This window comes from Trichoplusia ni, chromosome 1 (genome assembly GCF_003590095.1).
Source record: "Trichoplusia ni isolate ovarian cell line Hi5 chromosome 1, tn1, whole genome shotgun sequence".
NCBI lineage: Eukaryota > Metazoa > Arthropoda > Insecta > Lepidoptera > Noctuidae > Trichoplusia > Trichoplusia ni.
In genome coordinates, this window is record NC_039478.1 from 9308683 (window position 1) to 9325659 (window position 16977).

At 34.9% G+C, this 16977-nt stretch overlaps 3 protein-coding genes across 4 annotated transcripts; 2 read left to right on the top strand and 1 right to left on the bottom strand.

The window, feature by feature from the left end:
• Positions 1-484: 484 nt before the first annotated feature.
• On the top strand, positions 485-3083 carry LOC113493672 (N-glycosylase/DNA lyase). Its single transcript, XM_026871653.1, has 6 exons — positions 485-671; positions 756-1103; positions 1356-1467; positions 1828-1998; positions 2402-2596; positions 2960-3083. Exons 1-6 carry the CDS (start codon positions 595-597, stop codon positions 3050-3052), a joined length of 996 nt encoding a protein of 331 aa, XP_026727454.1. The 5' UTR covers positions 485-594; the 3' UTR covers positions 3053-3083.
• Positions 3084-3945: 862 nt separating this feature from the next.
• On the bottom strand, positions 3946-10827 carry LOC113493681 (beta-chimaerin). Its single transcript, XM_026871665.1, has 8 exons — positions 10629-10827; positions 10352-10553; positions 9802-10032; positions 9087-9322; positions 6425-6676; positions 5761-5892; positions 5305-5410; positions 3946-4699 (listed from the first exon to the last, which is right to left on the bottom strand). Exons 1-8 carry the CDS (start codon positions 10660-10662, stop codon positions 4531-4533), a joined length of 1362 nt encoding a protein of 453 aa, XP_026727466.1. The 5' UTR covers positions 10663-10827; the 3' UTR covers positions 3946-4530.
• A 1862-nt stretch (positions 10828-12689) lies between these two features.
• LOC113493687 (phospholipase A2-like) lies at positions 12690-16158 on the top strand. 2 transcript variants are annotated; one of them, XM_026871685.1, is made up of 5 exons: positions 12690-12826; positions 14013-14153; positions 14911-15070; positions 15499-15651; positions 15987-16158. In XM_026871685.1, the coding sequence occupies exons 2-5, from the start codon at positions 14051-14053 to the stop codon at positions 16072-16074; spliced, it is 504 nt and encodes a 167-aa protein (XP_026727486.1). In that variant the 5' UTR covers positions 12690-12826; positions 14013-14050; the 3' UTR covers positions 16075-16158. The 2 variants fall into 2 exon arrangements, with proteins under 2 accessions (XP_026727486.1, XP_026727478.1); XM_026871677.1 differs by having other exon boundaries at positions 12808-12893.
• The last annotated feature ends 819 nt before the right edge of the window (positions 16159-16977 follow it).

Below are 16977 nucleotides of genomic sequence, written 5' to 3' on the forward strand. Positions count from 1 at the left end.
TAGTTTTATTAGAAAAATATAGGAATTAAGTTTTTATGTCATAGACTGGTCAATAAATAAATTATAAATATATTTTTGTTTTTCTTGTGTTTCATAAATATAATAATTTGGTTTCTCTATTAAAAAGAAAATTATAAAGCTGTAGGTTGGGCTTGGGTTGCAGCTAATATGGGATAGACTGCGTATAGTCAACTAGCATAATGCATGACACCGACCACTTCGTGTAACGTGTGGCGGATAGAATCACAGCGAAGATGGAAGATCCAGTATTCCCAGTAATTCAGATCCAACTGCCTTCGTGCATTTGATTTGAATGTCAGTGAAACTACGTGACACAAACATTAAATTCATGAAAGATTCCTGATTAGATAAACGATAAGATACGAAAAAAAAAAACTAAAAACTTCCTGTCTTTGAACTTTTCCTTCTTTTAAGTACGTTTCCGAACAAGATATTAAGCGTCACATTTTCATGGTGGCTTGTCAATGTCATCCAACCATTAGTCAAATTTCGCGCTCAACTCAACGGTATCAATCGAAAATCATGGTGATTTTGTTTGTAAATAAATAAAAATAGTATTTAAAGTGTAGAAAAATGACTTGGAATAAATTGAAATGTAACTTACGAGAACTTCAATTGGTGGGAACTTTATCTGGAGGTCAAAGTTTCAGGTAAGACTTCATAAAAATAACATAATAATTTGAAATCAAAGTATTTTTGCACCAAGTAATTTAATCTTGTCATATACCTTTTAGGTGGGCATATAATAAAGAAAATAATGAATGGATTGGTGTATTTTCAAAGACTGTTTGGAAGTTACGAGAAAATGATGACGGTTTACAATATCAAGTGGTTGGCTCCTTACACAACACGAAAACTAAAATGAAAAGTAAACAAAAAGAGTCAAATATCGATTTTAAAAAGTTACTCGAAGACTATTTTCGGTTGGATACGAATTTGGGAAATTATTATAAAGAATGGTCAGAAAAAGATGAATTGTTTCGATCAGCCTGCCAACAGTTCTATGGTATAAGGATGCTCCGACAAGAACCAGTTGAGAACCTATTCTCCTTTATTTGCAGCCAGAATAATCACATATCAAGGTAAATATATCAACTTTGTCATTCTTAGACACTTCACCTAAATAATGAACATGAGCAAATCCAGTTTCCAATATTTTCATCTGCCCTCTGTGAGCTAAAATGCTTTTAATTCTACGCTAAATTTCCCTTCTGGCAAAAAAGGGGTAGATCAGCTTTAAAAAATTAATGGCTTTATTTGAAGGAGATTGTCTTATATTTATGATTATGTTGTTAATCCTCTCACAAAGCATTAAAAATATTTTTCCTTCAAAGGATATCAACAATGGTTGAAAAGTTATGCACTCATTATGGAGAGAAGATCTGTGAACATGAAGGAAACGCATACTATGCATTCCCAGAGGTTGAGAAATTAACTGACCAAAAGGTATTTGTATCTAATACATTAGTTTTGTATATGAATGCCTAGTCAATGTTGCTTTATTTTTTTGGGATACTTTAAAAAGGTTACATATGGTAAAGGGTTATGCTTGGTGTGTCTCTATGTGTAGAAAAAACGTTTCAAAATAAAACATGGGCTAAAACTATATAGTAATTCAAATTTAACAGTCATTTATTGAATATAATTGTACAAAAAGTTTCACCAAGATTGTTCACTTTTTTTTAAACCCTAAATGTAATGCAAGTCGAATAACATTTATATTTTTTTTACCTTGTGAGCTTTGCTTTGTTTTATTATTTTGTTATTCAAATAGTTATGAACATAATAATATAACATCTTTTTTAGGTAGAAACAGAACTGAGAGACTTGGGATTTGGGTACAGAGCAAAGTTCATACAAAAGTCTGCATCTCAGATTGTGGAGTGGGGCGGCGTTGATTGGTTCAATAGCCTTCAAGACATGAAGTATAAGGATGCTAAGGTCGAGCTTATGAAGCTGCATGGGATTGGACCTAAGGTAATAGTATAAACGGAACCTAAAAAAAAACCCCAAAAGTACTGATGAGTTGAGTGCCTCCACCTTTATGTAGTCGGTTAAAATGTTGTAATGATTAACCACTTTAAGACTTGATTAACTTAATATAAATATTTTGGCATATAGAGGTTATAACGGCCAAACATACTATTGTAAGTATTGTTTTCTCAAATGGTTTGGTTATGATTCTCATATAAGCAATTCTTCTTTTGCCTAGCTGAATCCTGTCTTGAGACAGACTACTCCTAATTTCGTTCGAAAATTTGCGGATGTAATATTCTGTACAAAAACTTATTATATTTAATACCACCCACACCCAACAAAATAAAAGCTAGGTTCAACAAGAGTGGTTGACTAAAAATATGTTTATCTTTTCCTTACTTAGGTAGCGGACTGCATATGCCTAATGTCCCTCAACCATCTAGAGGCATTACCAGTAGACACCCACGTGTATCAAATAGCTGCCCAGAACTACCTGCCGCACTTGCGAGGCAAGAAGAGCGTCACAGAGAAGATGTATGCGGAGATAGGAGACCACTTCAGAATGCTGTATGGAGATATGGCTGGGTGGGCGCATACGGTACGTGTCTGTCTTGTGGCGTAATTTGAAAGGATGGTTGTGGAGAGGATGTGTCGCATAATGTACTCAATTTTATTCTAATTAATTATTAGTATAATTAGAATGGGTGCTAGTGGTAGCAGCGGGATACATAGAAACAAGATGTATGTTTCAATAATTAAAACTTATAATGAAACCACGACCGCACGCGACGGGAATTTAATGCGTAATGAATTATAAATATTGATAAAGCTAACAGCATCATGATTCATAAAGTAAAACTACCCACCTTTACAAATAAAGCCTCTTTCAGTGCTTCTTCCTAAAATGTTGTTGTTTTCTGTTTTCTAGGCACATGTATAAAGCATATAATTTCGTTTTCAGGTACTATTTTGTGCAGATTTAAAGAAGTTTCAGCAGACAGACACTGAAAGTAATGAAAGCAGCAAACCCAAAAAGAAAAGGAAAAAACTGTGATAATATGTTTAATAAAACTCAAGACATCATCTACAAGTCTTTTATTATGATATGAATATCAACTAATTCTATGGTTATAATACAAAAGTATAAAATTTTTGAACACATAGATATAATGATGTAGGTATAAAATAGGTGAGTCTTACTGCAGTAGTACAAAAGTTTAGGTTAAGATCTAGGGGTCTACCACTACGACTGAAGTAATATTAGAACGGGTGTAGAAGAGAGATGCCACGCTACGCCATGTATAGCGCTGTCTCGCTTCCACAACCATATTATTATTACTTTAAGACGTGGTGGTAGACCCTGAGATGTCATTTTGGAAGTGAGAATGCGTAATACACTAAATAGTGTTGTCTCACTTATACGTCGGCAACAGACCTTATTCGTCCTGCCCTTTTAATCAAAAATTTTTTGAACGCCATTTTGTAAAGCATATTTTCTACTGTTAAGATATAATTACTTAAGATAGATAAATAATGAATAATTTGGTGATAAATTATTAAAATTAATAATGATTTTTTACACGCGTATAGAAACCTCTACCAAGGTACTAAAAACTACTATTTATCTTAAATACACAACCTGGAATGGTAGAAAATAAGATTCTTTTAGAAAGATTGTCCCCAATATCACAATTTTGAGATTAATATTGCACTAACTTACAAACTAATTTGTGAGATTTTTGTAATTAAACTTTATAGAATAATATTAGGATAAATAAATGTACATTACAAACAAAAATTGTTGCCATGTCACGACACTGGTGTTAAAGAGGTGATAATGTATCCCACATTGCGCATTTATTTTTTGTGTATGCCTAAATGCTAATTTCAATTAAATAACATATTAATGTTATTCAATGAATGAATTATTCAGTTAATAAAAAAAGAAATCCCTATCATCTAACAATAATTGGAAATACGTACGGAGCGGAACATTCACGGTCAATACAATGAATTGGAATTGGTGCAATGGATGACATTTTGTTCACTTTGAATTTTCGCTTTTTAATGCTGCTTTTCGGACCTATATATAACAAGGTATCTGCATTTAGGTAATTTGCGAGGATTAATACTTTATTGAATACTTACGAGTAAATAATGTGAATACTACAATTATAAAAATCAGTCAACTTATGAAGCACAAGAGATAATTATTAGATGATTAATTAATACTAAAATGTTTATTACAAAAATGATAGTAAACCCCGCGGGATTTAGATCGAGGAAAAATTAGTAAATGTTTGCATTTCTAATTTCTCTTATTTCTTGATATTAAAATACACTTTAATCAAATGCATTAAGAGTGTTTTCAGACTGATTAATTTCGCTTGTAACTTTAAACAAAAATATACTGTAACACAAAATCATTGAGGTCGAAATTCTTTTGTTACCGTAATATATTTGCGAGCAGTGCTCTATGAGTGCTGGTGGAGCGCGAAATGATACTTAAGTCATACGCACTAAGGTACTATTTCACTTGTTTCCATAATATATTTGCGGGCAGTGCTCTATAAGGGCTTGTAGGGCGCGGATCTCGAAGGCCAGGTCCGTAATGGCGGGCGGGGTCGCGACCAGCGTCGGCGCGAATACTGTGCTTAGATTGTGAGCGCTCATCTTGTTCACATCAGCCAGTTGGGATACCCTGAGAAAGAGATTGAGTTATAGGTTGGATAGGTAAGTAATTAGAAATTGAAGCTGAAGCCTAAGGCTTAAGGTACATTTTTTATTTACAGTGAAAGACGTTAGTAAAAGTCAGTGTGAGCAATGTTTGAATGTGCAAATGAAAGGCCTGATTAGCACGGGAGCTTTTTAACGCCCGTTAAAAAGCGTTCAAATAAAACAAATGCATTTCCAAGTACATGTTCATACGACTATTCCCTTGAGCGCCCAACGCCCAGCGATCAAAATGCAACACCACTTGATAAAAGAGCGTCGCGTTTTAAAAGCACACACATATGAACAAGTACTTGGAAATGCATTTGTTCTGTTTGAACGCTTTTTACTAGTAATACAAGACTAAATTATGGAATCCTCATGTTTACATAAGCTACGATAACGATCTATAAAACGAATAGAACAAATGTGTATTTTTAATTTCAAATAAATCCTTTCATAATTTAAATTAATGCCTAAAGCCGGTAGGCGGCGCTGAGGTCACATTCTAACGTTTTATTTATTCCGGAAAGCAATTACGTTCTTCTTTATAACTGGATTACATGACAATTACCATTCTTTCTTTTGTATTACCTGTGTAAATGTTGGACCATGTACTGCAGGCAGTTGAAGTGTGCGGGTGGTAGCGAGTCTAAGCACTCCCGGAGAGCTGTTATCTGCTGCGCTTGCGTCTTCATCTCTGTAAGATTAAGTTATGAATAAAGATCTTTATTTCTAGGCTAAGTTACTCATTAAGTACGTCATAGTTGACATAACAGAAGAATTCGTACCTAAGCTTCAATTACACAAGTTGATCGATTACAGGTTAAGTATGCTGGATACGGTCGGTCAGGTGATGGGCGATTCCCACCCAGGAAAAATGTTTGTGTGATAAGCACTATCATTTGCGTGTCTGAGTGTAATTTATCTATATTATGTTTATCACTTGTCTAGTACTCATAATACAAGCTTTACTTAGTTTGATGGCTTTGTCTGAAAGTTGTGGAATATTATTATTATTTGCAAAGTTACTATAGAAGTAGTACTCACGTATGGCCTGCACAAGCTTGGGATGCAGCTCGTACGTGACGAGCGGGACGGGCAGCAGGCGCAGGTACAGCTTCAGAGTGCCCGCTACCACGTTGATGTTGCTGTACACGCTGAGGTCGGCCGCCTCGCCGTCTGGAGACAAGGTGATAGCATAAATGAGAGAATAAAAGGAATAGGTAGTAACTTGGTAGGTCACTATACTATTCTTGTGGGTCTGTTAATTGATTGTGTAGATATATTGTTAGAAACATTCGTACGAATAAGCGTTTCATGATGAAATTTTCGTAGTATGTTAGTATAGGTACCTACAACTTGAAAGGATCGTTCTGTTGAATTGTGTTTGTTTTTAGTAGCTTTGCTCTTTGTATAGTGAAAAGTCGAGTTTAAAAAACAAGTATATGTAGAACAGTAGATTACAGATTTTTGGTTAACATGAATGTTATAGTAAAAATTACGAAATGAAATCTGTTATTTTAAAAGTAAAAGTATTATCTGTTAGAGCGCTGTAGTCAACACTTCCTATCTGACTACCCTGAGAAGAAATGCCGAAATAAACTCAGGGGTCACAGTCTCTTTTCTTTATTAGCCTGATCACATATAATAACAATATTTTCTATACACTAAAAATAAGCTAAAACACACAACTCTACTTAAAGCAACTCACCCCTATCAAAAGCCAACTTCAACGCCTCAATTTCATCAGCGAATCCTGACACTCGATAGATCCCTTCAGAATCCATGCCCCTAGTTTCTATTTCATTCACACACTTCTTCACTACGAACGGCAGAGTACTGGAGTGGGCATTAAGCAGCGTCGTCAGGTCGATACCGAAGACTCCGCGCAGCTTCTTGAGATCCGGCACGCAATGGTTCGGGACGCGTTCGGAACATTTTGAATGAGCGATGAAGCCGCAATCTGTGAATGGGAAATGGAATAGAACTTATATAACAAATTGCCTGTTCAGAGGCACGTAGGACAAGCGTTTGTACCTTTCGAGACACAAGGATTAAAGTCATAAAAACAAAGTCGACCTCCGTGGTCGAGTGGCGTACGCACCGGTTTCAAGGTGTCGCTAGCTCTGAGGTCCCGGGTTCGATCCCCGGTCGGGTCAATGTAAAAATTAACATTTCTACATTGTCTCGGGTCTGGGTGTTTGTGGTACCTTCGTTGTATCTGAATTCCATAACACAAGTGCTTCAGCAACTAACTTTGGGGTTCAGAACAATGTATGTTGTCCGCATTTATTTATTTATTTAACTTTGCACCTCACACAGGACATGAAGCTCGACTACTGGTTCAACGTGCCCGGCTTTTAACTGTCAAGACAAAGGCCGAAAGATAAAAACTTTCCATAGTATCGCATCTAAGACACTTAAAGAAAATTTCAACTTTAAATTGTTCCAGCTACTAATTTCGCTGGTAATGTAAATGATGGATAAGTATCCTTCGTTAACTAAAGTACATTACGTCCAAATTTATTATCAATTTTTATCAGAAAACTAAAGGCTACAGAATTTTCCGTTTCTTCATAAAACCATAGAAAAGTTCTACAAAACCGGAAAAAATAGTCGTAGGTCACAGAACTCATAGACGTTAAACATTCTTATCACACCGGAACACTCCTAGATAACTCTGTTATAAACCAAACAAATATAAATAATGTAAGAAAAAAACCACCGAGACCATGAAAAGGGCTAATTTTCCGGATGTTAAATACTAGATAAGAATAAATATTGATACAATGATAGAATATAACAGTAACTTTTCTGCAGATATAGAGATCAAAGTGGATGAATTGAACGAAGGCCATCGTCCCGCAGAGGAAATTCCCTTTAAAATAACAAATCCGGTGAGGTGTATTTGGGCTTGGGACCGTGAGGGTTCTGTACAAATAGATTATAGAAAAACCAAGTGCAAAATATTTTAGTAAGTCTTCAAATTTATGACCCTACCAATCGTTGTTTTACTTTGACTTTTTTATTTTGCAAAAGCGGCAAGGTTCTTACCGCTTGGATATGGAATCCTAAAAATCACACTAAACATCATTTTTAGATGGATGATGCATAGAGATTATTTGGGAAACATAGGTACAGTAATATTTACAGCCACAAGGACACATTTAATATTAATACCTACATAAATAAGGTAAAGTAAACTTAGACAATGACATATTTATTATTTGCCTATTGTTTAAACTATGTGACGTGTCGTGATGTGATAGTTGCGTTCAAGAACATTTAAACACTTTGTTGATCAGAAAAATACAAAGACAGTGCACTTGTCTATTTTATCCTTCAAAAATTATACACGCGATGTTTATTCCTCTTTCAAGCAAAAACCACTGAACGGATTTAGACGAAACTTGGTACACATATAGTTTATGACCACGATTAACGTTTTTATCACGATTTGATGTTCCCGTGGGACCAGTTTCAATTTGTAGCCGTGCCGGGCCCGCGGGTAACTGTTAGTTGATTTTATAAAAATATATGCATACTTATAGACAAGTATATAATGCTTTTGAATTTTCCATCCCTTAGGAAAAAATTGGAAGCTTATTAAATAAAGAAAATATAAAAAATAACACACAGTACAATTCCGGTGGTATATAAAAATGCATGTCTTATCTATGTAGGTCTGATGGTTACACTGATTACAGCCTATTACAAAGGCTGTTACTACCGTCTTTCTCACGATTATCAAATAAATGAATTACACTTAACGCATTAGCTACTATGAGAATTTTGACCAATTTTACTAAATGATTGAGACCTAAGAAAAGTTTAGGTATTGTCGTGCATACCTACTAGTATTTTCGGCAGCCCGGAGCATAATATATTCTGTAGTGAACCTTAATAGGTTGAATTAATTGTTTGATATTAATAAAATTGCTGGTCTACACCCGCGACAAACAGATTTTTTATTATAATTTTAATATATCCTTTCCTTCTTTTCTGTTGGTTGATGAGCAACCAGGTGCCAGAGTTTTGAAGCGGTTGGTGGCCATCAGATCTTAAGTATGCTGGTCTCATCACGATGTTTCGTCGTTTTTAGCATGTGATAAATTTTGTAATACGCATATGCGCCATGCCGGGGTTCGAAACTACGATTTTTCACATGGCAGTGAAATGTACACACCTAAGCTATGACTGATATAATATGTTTGCTTATCAGTGTAATCAAATACCAATATATATACCTGATCTTTACCTGATATTGCAGGCAAACTGTACAGCCTACAATTTTAGACAAAGACAGTTGCATTAAGGTGGAAAACTAAGGACCTAGTTAAGCTTAGTTCATGGACAATTGACACAAAACCAACCTTCACATTTAACGCCCTGCGCCGTAAATCCCCATAAGAAATTAGCACAAAGTTCACACCAATTGAGTCCTTTAAATGTATGGACTTTGAAGCTATGTGACTTGGAGTACTTCATGACCAACGGGTTGTCTTCGATGGACGGAGTGAGGTCGAATGGGGGCTTCTTCATGGAGTCCACCTCTGTTAATACCAGGGTCTCAGTCTTTGTTATTATTGGACTAGTGTTGTTTGAACATCTAGAATAGATAATCATGTTTTTAGATAAGAATATTTATCTTTGTATTTTTTTGTAAAATTACAAAACAGGCATACTGCCTGTTATTTGCTATGCTCTAGTGTAAACTTAAATAAATGTTCCTCTTACTAAATGTTTCAATGAACTTCAAAGGCGATTCTAATCAATTGATCTATTCTCCATATTATTTTGTATTGATAAAATTCTAAATAATATTTTTGAAAATTTTCCACATGTGTTTCTTTGCATTTGCTTGTATGCATTTGCAAATATGTACATTGCTTGCAGTGTACATATTTTTTCTATACTTATATTATAAATATATTTTTTTACTTTTTATATACATATAGAACTTTTTTAAATTTATACTTGCGTATTAATAAGATTGTTTTTATTTTTAAATACAATACTATGCCTACACACCATTTTTTCCTACACAAATCAAATATGGAATAACCCCAAGTACAATAAGTTACTTACTGTTGCATCTTAGACAGCGTATTTAGTTTGCGTTTGTTTAACGTAACATACGGACTTTCTGGGTAGCTTACTCTAGAGTTTATCATCTCAAATATATGATGTGCCTTCAGTTCCATATGACAAGTAACCAGACCGTCTGCAACCAGATCATATATTGTTTCATAACGCTTTGGACCAATACAGTGAGAGCCGTCATAGTACAGCTTATAGTGATGTATTTTGTCATCAAATCTGAAACAGAAGATTTGAAAGCTGTTAAAGATGTTTCAAAGTTAAAAAAACTGTACATGCTTAAATAAATGAAATTAGTATAATTGTCTTTTTTTATTTTAATTATGATTTTCTTTCATGTCAACCTTTTCAGGAGTAATCATTGATGACTAGAAGCAACCTATGCTGGTTGAGATAATTAGACAATAAACACTGATGAATCATTTTTCTGTTATGAAATTTTGTTTAAAAGTAAAGAAAAAAATATTTATTTGTTGATTAAAAAATATCAGAATCATGCTGGTTATTTTGGATGATAGTGAGAACAAATAATATTTACTTTAATGTTAACGTGTAGAAGTCGTTACATTGACTCCCTTTTCTTATTAGAAAGGCGCCGTTGGGTTCATTCTCAAGCAGTACAGTCGCCTCTTTATGACTCATGATACCGTGGTATTCCCTGCCGTAGAACTCTGGCCTATCTTCCACATTATCACACAACAATCGCTTAGGCTTTGGCGCCTCCATCTGTATTCGATACACTGCAAAAACATACATATTAAACAAAAGTATTCACTCCAAAAAAAAGCAATTTAAAAAAGTTTCAATTAACGCACATTCCGGTTTCCAAATATTTCTAAGGTTCTCCATTTTATGTATTTGTTTACGGTTTTATCGGGAGCTAAGCCTGTAATTTAATTACACATTAGTATGTCAAGGCGTTCAGAATTATCGCGGTTTTATGAGTAATTATTAGAAATCGTAACGTAAACAAAACTCGCGTTCTGTGACACTGTCATTATGACAGTTACTTTCACTGACATTTTATTTTTTTCAGCTTGTTTTCATTGACATTTCATTATTCTCTGATAGCTTATCGATTACGTTTAGTGTCGTTAGAAGTTCTTAACACTGATATATCCCAAGTTTATTTACAATGAAAAGTAAACATGCCTACAATCATATTGCATTAGTCGTATCTTGTGTCAATCTTATACTTCACGAAATGTATAGCTGCCATCAAAAATGCATGCATGCAAAATAAAACACATTGTGTTTTATTTTTGATGTATTTAATGCATTACTACCAGGTATTTTTAGTTTAGTTTCTTACGTTATCAGTAGGTACCATTGTTTATACGGAACAACACAATGGTTGTGACATCGAAAATATAATAATTTGTGTACAGTCCTTGATTGAGATAAAAGAAAATTAATGAAACATTCGGATGACCTAGAGATAAAATTGTATAACCTATATATTAATTATGCGGGTTTATATAATTTATCCAATAAGTACCTATGTACCTCATTTTAATTTTGTTAACGTTTAAAAATCATGGCTATTTTTTTCTACTTATTTGAGTAGGTCAACAACTATGTAGGTTGCATAATATATTAATTTACCACTTAACTAAGGTGAAAAAAACATTAGCTTTAAGCTAATGACTTTCACATACGAAATGAGATAGTGTGAGATAGCGCGCCTCGGGGCGTATCCTTACAGGAAATAAATTAATTCAGTGATAAGAGACACCGCGGCAGTAAAATTACCGTAAAACTTATTTTGATAGCATGCGTATACTCCGTTAAAAAAGATAAAGAATTTTGTGTCAGTTTGTCAAAACTCGATAAAAAAATTATGATCATTATTACACATTTATTTACTTTAACGATAAAAAATACCCTCATTTATGAGATACGCCTTGGTGGCGGACAGACCATCAGACAGCAATGCATCAGTAAAAATATCTTTGAAAGACTCGATGTACATTCTTAGAAAAAGTTTATTTGTCATAGGTATTAATTATCTAGTAAAGGAAATCAATCAGACGTCAATAGGCACAATTGCTAATTATCCTGGTTTGTCGTGTTACGTAATATAATGTATGCCTACCTATTGTTCATTGACTCATCTTAATTACTTACCTATTATTATAATCAACACCTACAAACGGAAATAACTTGGTAATTGTGAACTTAGGTATTTTCCTGATTACTGTGGTACCTTTATTTATAAACCTCTCAATTCCCTTAACCTTTTTGTTAAGGTAATTGAGATATTTTAAAATACTTTTAGGGTCAATTCAAACCGAAAGAATAGAGGCTGGCAGCGTGTTAATATAAGAAATAATTTTGAATCTTGTCTATGTGGTAAAAGTAATTTGAAGGCAAATCAGGGACAGGGTGGAGCCATTAGAACCCACTAGGCTGCATGAACCGTCCAGCAACTCGCAGCAGCTTGCACAGTCAATGCTCTTACCTCAGCAGCACGTTTCTCTTTCAGTGGAGATTGAACCTTGTATATCTTAAACACATGTCACTGTTACCGCTAAATTTTCTATCTATAACGCTTAAATGTATAGAAATGTTTTTTTATAACTTCATACATTAAAGACCAACGGTGTCAACGATGTGTGTGCCCAGGTCAGAGCCCAGTGCAGCGATGCTCAATATCTGACTGTTTGAAAGAATTTAATTTAGAAATATTAAAATTTGATGATCTGACGCTTCGGGCCTTTGAATAACTCATGGAAATATACAGACAAAAATATGAAAAGGATAGGAAACAAATAATCAATTAAATAAAAAAAATCTAATAACCCATGTTTTTAAATGTCACTCCATTCAAATTTTATCAAAATCTAGCCATTTTTATCGTTGTAAATTGCATTGTTTAATTATTTTGAAGCTACCCTGAAAATTTCAATTGCTAGTTTATCGCGAAGTGCCTCGAAATTTAGTTGCAAAAATCCAACGGGAACGACAAACAAACACGAAAAGTCAGTGTATAAAAACGTCGAAAAACAAAAAAGTGAGTGCACAAACGTGGAATAATAGAAAATAAAGGAAGTTTTCAGAACGTTCACTTTAAAAAATAGGTACTTCTTTTTTTAAGTAAATAGGAACAATTTTGATACCTTCAAAGTATTGTGTTATCACATTTATCTGTTGAGCCCTGGTTTTACCGTTAGCGGAACTAAGGGCAATTACAATAGAGTTAATATTTATAAAGAACCATGCGTCATAAACATATGTTTTATTCGTTTAAGGGAATAATTGATGTACATTGTATATTTGTACAAATCTTGCATAGAATATTACCTAGAGTCTGGAAAGCTCCATGTATAAAGAAACATTAAGGTTTTGGTTAAGCTATACACGGTGATTTTTAGTCGTCTTACAAAAGCAGCCCAGTTATTGTATCCGACGTAAAATACCCCTAGGCGCGATTATTATTTTTTTATCATCAACTAATATAATAAGTACGAAGAAAATTAAACAAGAGAAATCTGAAATATACTCTTAAAAATGATAAAATTGCCGCCGCCCGCCCCCCTCACCATTGTTACAAGGCTCGGACCGCGCTCGCAACAGAGCTGTGTTTCTAAAAAACTACGAATTGCATCATAATATTGAATAAAAATGGCATTTTTTTTTTTCAAATCTCATAAATACCTATTTTTTTTATCATGAACGTGTTCTAGTCATTGGATACATGAACTGGGCTGCTTTTGTAAGACGACTAAAAAATCACGGTGTATAATTTGTCCGTAATTCCAATCTTGATTCATTCAGTTTATTATATACGATTAAAATGTCTCTATGATGCCGAAAGCGTCATCGCAGTCCTTGAACAACATCGGCAAAGCAAGGAGCATGGTTTTAGGTTTAAGACGGTAAAATCCTCCCGGATTCATTTGAATATTTCACATTTATATTATCATTTCTCAAATAAAATTATATTAAAAACATACTTCAATACAAATACGAGTAAAAATCTTCATTAACGATTTAATAAGGTATCGTTTCCTCTTATCGCTCGCAGTCAGACCTCGCTCTACCTAAACGTTCAGTATAAATACATTAAGACTGCTTCCGTACAATTATTCAGTGCAAGTCACTTGAAGTAATTATCTAATTAATTGTAATAAGAAACATATATTTTTTTTACAAAATGTCTAAAGTATTTTTTTCTCTTGTTGTTGTCCTGTTGTTAGATAGTTGTTGTTGTTGGATTACTGATATAAATTACGATATGTTGGCGGAGAGCTCGACAAACGTTGTCAGTAACGACGAAGTGGATTATATGAAAGCGGACGCGTCACAGCCAACCCACAGGATTAATTTAATATTTCCAGGTGGGTAGTATAAAAATACTAGCTGACCCAGCAAACGTTGTATTGCCGATTTCTTTTCTAGTTGCATGTATTTTTAATGCCACATTATAAAAAAAATAAAACAAACAATTTCGTCCAAAAAAAATTTTTTTTTTAATGTGAGCGACCCTTATCACTTAGGGGTATGAAAAATAGATGTTCTATTCTCAGACCTACCAATACGTATACAAATTTCATAAAAATTGGTCTATCCGTTTCGGAGGAGTACGGTAACTAACATCGTGACACTGGAATTTTATATATTAGAAGATATTCATTTTTTAAATCGTTTTTCTAGTATTCATACTCTATAGGAGCTTGAAGCTAAGTTACAACTGCACAAACTACGCTTGACATGGTTGGTTCGATGATGGGTGACCATCTTCGCCATAACGAGTTCCTCCGTGTTTCGGAAGTCACGATATCTTATGGGTTCCGGCTGTGTCGATATTATATCTTTGACAGTTGTCAGGGATAGTCAAAAGCCAGAAAGTCTGACAACCAGTCTAACGAAGGGGTATCGTGTTGCCCAGTTAACTGGGTTGAGGAGGACAGACAGGCAATCGCTTCTTGTAAAACACTTAGCTGCAACCGGATCGGCATCCAGTCTCAGGCTAGGACGATGATGGTAGTTATAATCATTCCTAGCCTAGTCAGATATAATTTTCTTTATTTGCCATTTCCTACTAGGCCAAAATATCCTAACAATTTATATTCAACTCTATCCCACTTGTATAAGGTACAAAATGGTGCGGCTCTGGTAATGTAGCAGCCGATTACGATGACTTGGGCCCTTCTAAGGAGGCTGACATCTGTTGCCGGGCGCACGACCACTGCCCGGACATCATCCCTGGAGGAGAAACAAAATACAATCTGACGAACAACGCATTCTACACAAGGTATTAAATGTCTTCTTGAATTCGTAAAGTATGACTATCGCCATATAGAGGGAACGTTGCACTGCAGTCCTTCTTAGCTCTATCTCGCTTATACATTGGCTATATTTCTGATTTACTAGCTTGTTCACAATCCTAGTACAAACATTGAGTTGGGTGTTAAAGATTGAAATAACCGCACGAATAGTCAACTTTTATGATTACCTACTTGCCGATTTTTCTTACGGTGCGTAATTAGTTCACATTATTGGCCTACATTGAACATCAACCACCATTTGAAGCGGCATTTACCGCTTAGAACCTAAATATGGATGTTAATCATTGGGACTAATATGAGACAAGTGGATTAAAATTTCGTCTTTGTAAGTCCCACGGTGTGCGCCAGTAAAAAATCTTACCGGTTAGTACTAACACTTTAATTCTTCTTTTAGGTTGCATTGTACGTGCGATATAGACTTCCTGGAATGTCTGCGGTCTGCCAACACGAAGGTTGCTAAGTACATCGGCATTACATACTTTGACGCCTTAAAGACTAAATGCTTCAAGGAAGACTACCCAATCACCAAGTGCAATAAGAAAGGAGGGTATGTATTTATACATCTATCAATAAACCATTCTCTTTAACTGGGGTCCTGGGTGATAGTCAAGGCAGCGTTGCTTTTGTCTGGTCTCTCGAGAAGGGGAAAAAAAATCTGCAAAAAATCTGCAATCCCCCCTTTAGTCAGTCCCCAGAATGCGATTGTGAAAGTTAGACTGCACGGTTGTTCAGGTTTTGTCAGTAAGTAGGTATCTGACCATACGGTCAGAGCCGCGTTCTCATGGGAGAAGTGAACATAAAGATATCGCCAAATCTTATATAAAAAAAATCTTCATTTTTTATTTTACTAAGCATTTTTTAACATTTTTGTTTCTTCCTCAGATGGTTCAACGCGAAGTGTACAGAATATGAGTTCGATAAATCCGGAAAACCCACGTACCAGTGGTTCGACGTGCCGAACTTTAAGTGAAGAATTGGAAAATCTAGTCAAATTTACTATGAAGGAAAATGATTGTTAAGTCTCGTGTATATTAAATAACAATGTTTAATTTTATTTATAAGACTTTCATTTCATCGAATTATTTGAAGAACAAACAAACACACTTGTCCTTCTGATTTTATATTTAAACAATAGAATTCAGTAGTTGGATCTGTGGACACGCATTCCGATTCATATTTCTGTTTAATAAAAAGGTATTTACCATTTTGCATAAGAGGAAACGATGTGAGATGAATCGGCAACTATTGAATAATGACGAAGTAAATAATATACTCCTGCTCAGACTAGGGTTTTGGACTCAAACATATAATTAGTCCGTTAGATAGTGTCCACTGTGTTTCTAGTCGCGGTAAAAGCCAGTCTTTAGGACTCTCGAATTGTCAATAAGACGCTCTGCCAGATTTCTATACAGCAGCGCAAATAGCGGGTTGCAACCTCAAACGGCTGAAACAAATAACTTCTTAACGGCCTTGCAGCAAGATGTGGTCGACTAGGAAGGTCGACCGTCCAATAAAATTAAGACAGTTCGGTCCCTTGAAATCGCTGCGTACCAAACTATTAGTTTTAAACCAGCTGGTACTTGATAGTAGCTTGATGAAGTTCGTAATTAATATTTCTTTTTTCGTCGAGCTTGTTATATTGTAAGATGGGTAGAGGCACATGTAAAACCGTGCTCTCCGAGCCTGTTGTCAACTTCGCCTTGCTTCGGTGTAGCGGCAGTGATGCGGAATGCAACAAAGAGCGCTATGGCGGCGAAAGGTATACAGTATAAGAAATTGTTCGATACCCTCAGAGACGTGGTCATGCCTATACCTACCTACATACATATATACTGTTACCGGTGTAACAATAGAATACATATTTAAAAAGAAC